The sequence below is a fragment of the Staurois parvus genome, unplaced genomic scaffold (genome assembly GCF_062004578.1).
Source record: "Staurois parvus isolate SC_StPar_1 unplaced genomic scaffold, SC_StPar_1.0 ptg000019l, whole genome shotgun sequence".
Taxonomy (NCBI): Eukaryota; Metazoa; Chordata; class Amphibia; order Anura; family Ranidae; genus Staurois; species Staurois parvus.
The window spans coordinates 18,379,157-18,388,368 of NW_028317815.1; the positions used below are offsets into that span (position 1 = coordinate 18,379,157).

At 39.5% G+C, this 9,212-nt stretch overlaps 1 protein-coding gene across 1 annotated transcript in view; it reads left to right on the top strand.

Annotated features, from left to right (window-relative positions):
* The window catches only part of ATXN7L1 (ataxin 7 like 1), a 169,308-nt gene extending 160,380 nt beyond the window's left edge, over nt 1-8,928 (top strand). Inside the window, exon 12 of the mRNA XM_089685307.1 lies at nt 4,883-8,928. Coding sequence (XP_089541433.1) covers nt 4,883-4,924 — 42 coding nt within the window. The 3' untranslated portion in view covers nt 4,925-8,928. The remainder of the gene's footprint in view (nt 1-4,882) is intronic.
* Nucleotides 8,929-9,212: the final 284 nt, after the last annotated feature.

Below are 9,212 nucleotides of genomic sequence, written 5' to 3' on the forward strand. Positions count from 1 at the left end.
ACTGAATAAACTGAAATCTGATTGCTATGGATTTGTGCTTTTTGCACCTTTTTTCATGCAATGCCTTTACCTATGAGGGCTGTACCAAAAGTAATGCAAAAGTGGGCGTAACTTTATTCTTAACTTACATAGGTTGTTCAGAGTTCTCATGCTGGTACATGTCTATACAAAGATACTACTCAACTTAATCTCATCATAAGCAGTGCATTGGTGCCATCATTGAACCCAACTCTCGGACCTTCTTTGGAAAAATTCAGGTGTGCACTGTTGTACCCACTTCTTTACAGCCACTTTCACTTCAACTGTGTCATCAAATCTTTGTCCCCGAACACTGTCCTTTAGATTGAACAAATGGAAGTCAAAGGGCACTAAATCTAGGTTGTACAATGGATGGGGGACCACTGACTAGCGGAATTTGCAGATTGCCTGATTTGTTTTTGCCAAAAATGTGTGTGGTCGCATATTGTCATGGTGAATGTGGATTGTTTTCAGATTCTTAAGTGCCTCAATGTACTTTTTGCTGGTTACGGTGTGGCCATGTTCCAGAGAATCAAGGGGAATGACGCTGTTGACATTCCAAAAAACAGTCGCCATGACTTTCTGTGCTGATCGCTGGCTCTTGAACTTCTTAGGCTTTGGGCAATAGGTGTGAAACTATTCCATGGACTGATTTCTTTGTTTGTGGATCATAAAGCTATTTCCACGTTTTATTCTCTGTCACCAGATTGGCAAAAAATGTGTGTTCATTGACTTGATTTGCTTCCAGCAGTTCAGAGGAGACTTCCGTCCTTTTCTCCTTCATATCTGATGTAAACTGCTGAGGTATCCACTTTGAACACACTTTCTGATACCGTAAAACTTCCACCATCTTCTGCATGGCATTGTGACCACAGTCCAGTTGTGCTTCAAGCTCACAGCCTCTGACTTGCGTGTCCATGTAAATTGATTCTTCCATTTTGTGTCAGCAGTTGCAGTTGATAGTCTCCCACTGCGTGGTATGACCTCTTTCCCCTTCTTTAAACTTCTTCATCATAGGTGTCAACCCTATAAACATTATGCAGCCTTCTGTGGCTATAGGACAACCTGAACCCCTGCTTTGTCAAGAACTCAATGACGGTACAATACGTCTGCTTAGAATCCATTATTTGGATGCAATGAAAAAGAAGGAAGCTACTCAGTGAGAAGTTGTCAAGTGTTCTCAATGACTCAGAATCCAAATTTTGAAAAGTATGGGAACCATGGTTTAACTATTCACTGCTTTCCCTAACTCATCCAGTTTGGGAGCTTTGTCATTTTTCTTTCTTAATTTGACCAAAGTCTGTGGGGGGCATACACTCACTAACTCTCTTCCTCCCCACTCTTTCCTTTCTTTATCTTCCCTTTTTTCTGTTTTCAGTTAGATTCTTCTCTTTAAGCAGGCCCCTGAGGTGGACCACCCTCCCTGCTTACACTCGGGCATTACCAGTACACACCTATAGGTGACCTCCTGGGTTGTTACTACGCAACACAAGTGTATCAGTACTAATCAGAGGCCTGCACAATTGGTCCTATTGACTATTCTACTGTTGGTATCTTGTATATCTTCTGCTTTAAAACTGACCTCCACCTTTTTGATACACTTTACATAGTTCATTAGCAGAGCTGCAGAGAAAACCACTCACCAGCCAAAATCATAGATGGCCGCCGGACCTTCGTGAGGCTCCGGCGGCGTGACGTTGCGGTGTACGGCTCCTCCTTGACGCGATTCATGCCACACACATTTTCAAAAGGGGTGTGCCTGTGCATGGCACCTAACGTGTCAAGGATGAGCCGTATGCCATGACGTCACGTCGCCGGAGCCTCACGAAGGTCCGGCTGCCATCTTTGATTTTGGCTGGTCAGTGTTTTTCTCTGCAGCTCTGCTTGTAATGAGATTTCTTCCACGTGGATGACATGTCTTTTATCTAAATAAATACTTAACATTACTACACTATGGGCGCCCTTCTTTTTGGCTCTACATTGAGCAATTGATCTACAGAATCCCATGTGACCCTAAGCTGCAGGGCAGCTCCAGGATCCAGAGGAGGGAGATTCTTTCCAGGCTGTACACCCATTCCACCTTAAAGGGGACCTCTGGCTGATTACATCTTATATATTGTACTGCATATTTTAAATGTGCATCTGGTGAGTGTGTATTTTTACCATAATCCCTGCACTTCGCCGAATGGAATAAATGTCACATGGAATGTATCTTCACCTGAGCACAGGATTTTCACTTTACATCAATAATTAAGGACAATATATCACACTCATATGGACTTTTATATACGAACTTTGCACTTTATGAATTATTTGCACTACTTTAAGTAATAATACTATTGGATGTATTTTCAGCGCTGCACTTTTTTGATTACATATGCTATTGAAGGTTTCAGGTTTCCTTTTAGTGCATATTGCTGCTTTATAGATTTAAGCACTCGCTGATTCCTCTAACACAAAGCTCCCTGTGATTGGCCGAACCAGAAGTTGTGACATCATCAGCCCACCTCTCTGACTCAGCCAGTCAGAGGAAGCTTTGCATTAATTGATAGAATATATCACTTTCTCTGAATAATTGAGCACCGCTTTGACAGACTCTACTGTGCTCTGGGTATGAGATTGGAAGTCTCGCCTTGCACCCTGAACACAGTACTGTATTCTGTTTGTAGCCACGGCTACATAGAGTTTATAACGCACATCCAGCAGCCTCACAGGTTAGTGAGGGACATAGTTCTTTGAGCCAAGCTGGCCCAATGGAACTTTTGTAAAGTATATCAAAAGGTTGAAATTGGCTTTAAGCCCCTGCATGGGTATTCTGTTTGTTATACTGCCAAATGTAATAAATACATTCAAATAGAAAAAGTAGAGTTACTATAAGAGAAGATTAACTCTACCAACATGAAATTTGAATAACCTACAGTGGGGCAAAAAAGTATTTAGTCAGCCACCAATTGTGCAAGTTCTCCCACCTAAAAAGATGAGAGAGGCCTGTAATTGGCATCATAGGTAGACCTCAACTATGAGAGACAAAATGAGAAAAAAAATCCAGACAATCACATTGGCTGATTTGGAAAGAATTTATTTGCAAATTATGGTGGAAAATAAGTATTTGGTCAATATCAAAAGTTCATCTCAATACTTTGTTATATATCCTTTGTTGGCAATGACAGAGGTCTTGGCAATGACAGAGGTCAAACGTTTCCTGTAAGTCTTCACAAGGTTGGCACACACTGTTGCTGGTATGTTGGCCCATTCCTCCATGCAGATCTCCTCTAGAGCAGTGATGTTTTAGGGCTGTCGCTGGGAAACACGGACTTTCAACTCCTTCCAAAGGTTTTCTATGGGGTTGAGATCTGGAGACTGACTAGGCCACTCCAGGACCTTGAAATGCTTCTTACGACGCCACTCCTTCGTTGCCCGGGCGGTATGTTTGGGATCATTGTCATGTTGGAAGACCCAGCCACGTTTCATCTTCAATGCCCTTGCTGATGGAAGGAGGTTTGCGCTCAAAATCTCACGATACATGGCCCCATTCATTCTGTCCTGTACATGGATCAGTCGTCCTGGTCCCTTTGCGGAGAAACAGCCCCAAAGATGATGCCACCCCCATGCTTCACAGTAGGTATGGTGTTCTTTGGATGCAACTCAGCATTCTCTCTCCTCCAAACACGACGAGTTGTGTTTCTGCCAAACAGTTTTATTTTGGTTTCATCTGACCATATGACATTCTCCCAATCCTCTTCTGGATCATCCAAATGCTCTCCAGCAAACTTCAGACGGGCCCGGACATGTACTGGCTTAAGCAGGGGGACACGTCTGACACTGCAGGATCTGAGTCCCTGGCGGCGTAGTGTGTTACTGATGGTAGCCTTTATTACGTTGGTCCCAGCTCTCTGCAGGTCATTCACTAGGTCCCCTCGTGTGGTCCTGGGATTTTTGCTCACCGTTCTTGTGATCATTTTGACCCCACGGGGTGAGATCTTGCGTGGAGCCCCAGATCGAGGGAGATTATCAGTGGTCTTGTATGTCTTCCATTTTCTAATTATTGCTCACACAGTTGATTTGTTCACACCAAGCTGCTTGCCTATTGCAGATTCAGTCTTCCCAGCCTGGTGCAGGTCTACAATTTTGTTTCTGGTGTCCTTCGACAGCTCTTTGGTCTTCACCATAGTGGAGTTTGGAGTGTGACTGTTTGAGGTTGTGGACAGGTGTCTTTTATACTGATAACAAGTTCAAACAGATGCCATTGATACAGGTAATGAGTGCAGGGCAGAGGAGCCTCTTAAAGAAGAAGGTACAGGTCTGTGAGAGCCAGAAATCTTGCTTGTTTGTAGGTGACCAAATACTTATTTTCCACCATAATTTGCAAATCAATTCTTTCCAAATCAGCCAATGTGATTGTCTGGATTTTTTTTTCTCATTTTGTCTCTCATAGTTGAGGTCTACCTATGATGCCAATTACAGGCCTCTCTCATCTTTTTAAGTGGGAGAACTTGCACAATTGGTGGCTGACTAAATACTTTTTTTCCCCACTGTATGTAAGTTAATAAACATGTTGTGCCCACACTTGCATTACTTTCAGTACAGCCCTTGTATATGGCAAACAAGTCAGAAAGTCATCTGCTATGCATTTGGTTTACTAGAGGCAGTGTACATGACATCTTTTACAACACACGTCAAAGATAAAAAAGCATCTTCTATAAACCTGCTGGTCTAGGTGATCTTTTTTTGTTTTGTTTTTATTTCTGAATAGTTCCCCGAAAGCTAACTTTGACTGGAACATAAATGAAACAATGTCCAATGTAAATAACAAATAGTGCTATTATAACATACTTGCAATGATGTATATTTATTTGTCTTTAAGAAGACGGCGAACCGCACTGGCAGAATACGAACACTTCCATGACGCTGAACAATAATCAGATGAATACTTGGCAACGAGCAGGGGCCGTGTGACGCCTTTCACAGCTACATAAAGGAGACGTGTTAGTCTAAAGTTTACAGAACCAAACTGGGTGTTTATGCTTTGCCACTTATGGTTGGTGTATTACTTTTTATGTAGAAATCATTCTTCTTGGCCACAAGGGTGTTTTAGGAGAAGAGACAGTTCTGCCTAGAGACCTTTGCTTCAAGAGGGATCATCTTCCCCAGCCTTTATGACCATGAAACGGTCATAGCAGCAATGTCTGTACTCCTTATTTTCTCCCTTTTATTTCACCATTATAATATAAGTTACATGGAAGAGAACTGCAGCAAGGAATGGATGGCACTGGGGTGAAATAATCACAGGTTGTTCCCAACTATATCTGTTACTGTTTTCTGGTAGACTACAACCATGAAGAGACCAGTTAGAGCCTTGGGTATTGTTTAATGGCCTCTTTTGTGATGGGAGATGAACTGAAGACAGCTGTTCTGCTCATTGTTTTGTTATGACCGGGAAAGCAGTGAATTGGCATGACACCCTCCTTCATTTTAAAAGTCTTCCTTTTCCTTTCCTTCACATCAAACTGCAACTTTCCATAGTCAGAAAAAACTCCTGGAAGGAAAAATGAAACAACATTAATTCTAAAAGGGGAATACTACATTTCTATATTAAAAATATAATGCATTCCTAAATACATGAGCAGGACATTAAAGTTTCACTTTTACTGTTTCATTAGAAGGACATGGACAGCAGAGCATTGTCTTACAGAGCATCTCCCAATTAGATTGCTGTTTTCAGGTGATTAGATGATGTATGTTGGTGTAATCATGCTGTATCCTGATTAGAGGGACTTCTACATAGGTTTACATGGAGAAGAGTGTGGCGACAGTGAGATCCACTTCTGGTGATGACACTGAAGATTTATGTTAGCATATTCTAGGCCTATTTAGTAATGTGGTGCAGAGATGGCTTGTGGCTGCTCAGTGCAACAAACAAAAATAAGCATTTATTGGTCTAATGATGGAGTAAAAGCTGATTTATTCTATTGTCCTTACTGACCATGTACCGCTGCTGTTTACACCATGTTATTAAATACTGTCCTCTGACTCCAAATGTTGGTCCTGGTCCTTGAGCCCCAGTTAAGAAGAACAATGAGTGATTCTCATTAGGTAAATGAATGTGTATTTTGTGCTGTAACATTTTGGTTGCTTCTAATCCAGGCTACAAAGTAAAGCTGGCCAAATACTATGCATTTTTTGGCCATTTCCTGATGAACTGCCCAAAATTGAATAGGTGGGTGGCCCTGTTGGCCACCTTCTGCCAGACATCCTTCATCCTTTAAGATGCAGTTGATGTTCTGGTATTTTGATAGTCTATACAATAGCCCCACAGGGAGATTTCTCCATCTGTACTGTATAGTGTAGGTCGAGGAATGTTATTTTTTTTTCATTTAGCCCACAGGCTGAACAAAAAAAAGGACTAGTAGTTTATGACCAGCATAAATGAAAAATATACATCATAGTAACTGCAAGAAACAAGATACCTGGGAGATGAGATTTCAGTTCTTGTTTGCATTGTTAGCACTTGCTGTATGCATACTTGTAAAATACACCTTAAAACATGAGACAATAACTTAAGAGATGCCTAAAATGTTGGGGAATCATTTTCCATTTGTTGCAAATGAATCATATATTTAGATTCCCTTTATAATTTATTGAGGGTGTGCTGGGAGCCTCAATCATGTTGCTTAATTTTTTTTTTTGTAATAATGTTTGCACACTTCAGCCAATACAGTTGGATCAGTCTGATCTCTTTGATTGTAGTAATATGCAAATGAATGCACATAGTGACAGAAGGGACACAGTTGCAATTTATAATTTTGAAGGTGTGGTCTATAGGATTTTCATTAGGTGCACTTGTTTTGGAAGTGCAAGTCTTTATTTGTCCACATATTTGAGATAATTCTCTTTTATTAGAAAATCTGGTCCTGTTCTGGACAGTGTTAGCATTGCTATTATTGAACTACCTATACCTTTTTTGTTGCCCTCTTCACATTGAATATTTCTTCCTCCGCTACCAAGTATTTTGATGTTAGCATCATCATAATTGATGGAGCAGTTACTTGAAAGTTGCATCTAACAAAAACTTTTCCTTACCTTATTTGCAAACCACTTTAGCAAATTAATAACTAATATTGCTTTCTAGGATTAGCAAAAAAAACATTACTTTCTTCCATAGGATGAAGTTTTTGCCCAAATCAGGGGTTCTCTTTTTTATTTATGCTGTAAAACCCCTGTGAAAAATGTGCCATCCAGCAAGTTGCTGCAGTGTTACCCTAAGTGATATGTTTATATTGGGCTACTGGACCAAGGATTATACTTTGGGTGTTTTTGGTTTCTATTGGCAACTAATGTTTATTTTAAAGCCCTCTCAAGGCTAGACTGTTAAACAAGGACTGATGGAGTAAGGAGGAGCCAATTTTGACCTGTACGTTAATCTTACTTCTGTGTCGTTGATTCATTTGTGAAAGTATTTAGCAGGGGCACTCTAGAGCCCTTCAGCCTGTAGCTTAATCTCTGTAGATGTTCAGGATTTCCCTTTAGACTTCTATGAGGCCAGCACAGAGAGGAAAAGAGATTAAGCTATGGGTTGTAGATTCCAGAAGCCATTATGATTGTGAATTGCAAGGAACAAGATCAGAAACATGGAGGTGAGATAATTCCACAGTTTGCTTTTGTTTCGCCCACTCCACCAGCCCTTGTATAATAGTTTAATGTAATGATTTTCTCCCATTTTTTTAATACATATATGAGCCTTACATGAGAAAATTCCAAATTGCAGAGGCCAAGACACTGCCATAGTTTGAAGACTGCAATGTACAAGATCATGTTGAAGACATGTGATCTCCTGTTCCACTACAAAGTCTGCTTCACCCTTTGTCTAAACCTGTGTGTATGAAAGCTTTGCAAATTTCAGTCATACCGAACTCTTTCTGTCTCAACAGTGTTAAAAGTGCACTTAATATGTTGGCTTAATTTACATCATAATGGTGGGCTTGTTTTTCCTATACAGCTTCATACAGTACCTATAATATATAAAAAAAAAAGTTATGAATTAGAGCTAAGATTGTTCAGGGGAAAACATTAAGGATACTAAGGAATTTTTTGTTGTTGTTATTTAGTGTTAATTTTATAATAATTTATGTTTTGCTGAAATGATTGAGACTGAGTAATGCAACTTAGGAAAGTCAGAGCAATGTTTATATTTTTTTTATATGCGTTATGTTGTATATTTCTAAAGATGAAAATAATCTGTACATATCTTGGTTATTTTTGCACAGTTTTTTTTAAGATTGTAAAGATCTTACATATGGTCATTATTTATTTATTTTTTTCCTTTCTGGTGTGTTGAAAGTGAGGATTGAAATTGAAAATCTTGCCTCTTCCTTTGCTGCTTTACATTCCTTCCTTTTTATTAACCGATTCTTCCTAAAACTTGGAATATACTTTTTCTTTGAACTTTAAATCAGTGTCTAGTAGTGAGCCTATCCCTCCTCTGCTTGAAGGTCCAAGCAGGGGAAATATAAAGGTAATAATAATTCCATATAGCACTAATGCCTCAAAGAACCTATGGCCAGAAATCATCCAATGCTGACAGTAAAGCAATACACATAAGCTTGGTTTCATTTGCCATCAGCCATGGAATATTTGGTCTGGAACGTTGTACCCTACAATTGTGTTTTTCCAAAATTTTTGCCCTGTCTCAAGTAAAAGAAAAAAAAATGGTCTCCCTTTTCTGGAATGTCTATTGAGTAAGTAGTTTGCTAACAATACTAAGAGAAAACAGTGCCTTGTACAATGAGGGGTACGACTGTACACTTGCAAATTCCAACTGATCTTTTTGTAAATGTTGCTTTAGACTTCCGGCAAAATGTAGTTTGCCTTACTACAGACATTTTATGTATGGTTTGTAATTTGGTCTTAAACAAAAAAAAAAAAATATATATATATATATATATATATATATATATATATATATATATAATTTTTTTTTTATATGTCAACAGGCACCATAGTGTTCATTGCTTATAAAGCAAGTAAGTGTCCTGCCATACTTTGCTTTATTCTTCATTGAGGTGTACAGATAATTGGAAGCCAAGGAGTCTTCCTTAAATGAGGAGTGAACTAAAACTTCTCTCCAGCACGTGGGGGAACATAAAATCTGAAAGCCTTATCCATACAAGCATATCAGACATAAGATATGAGCAAAC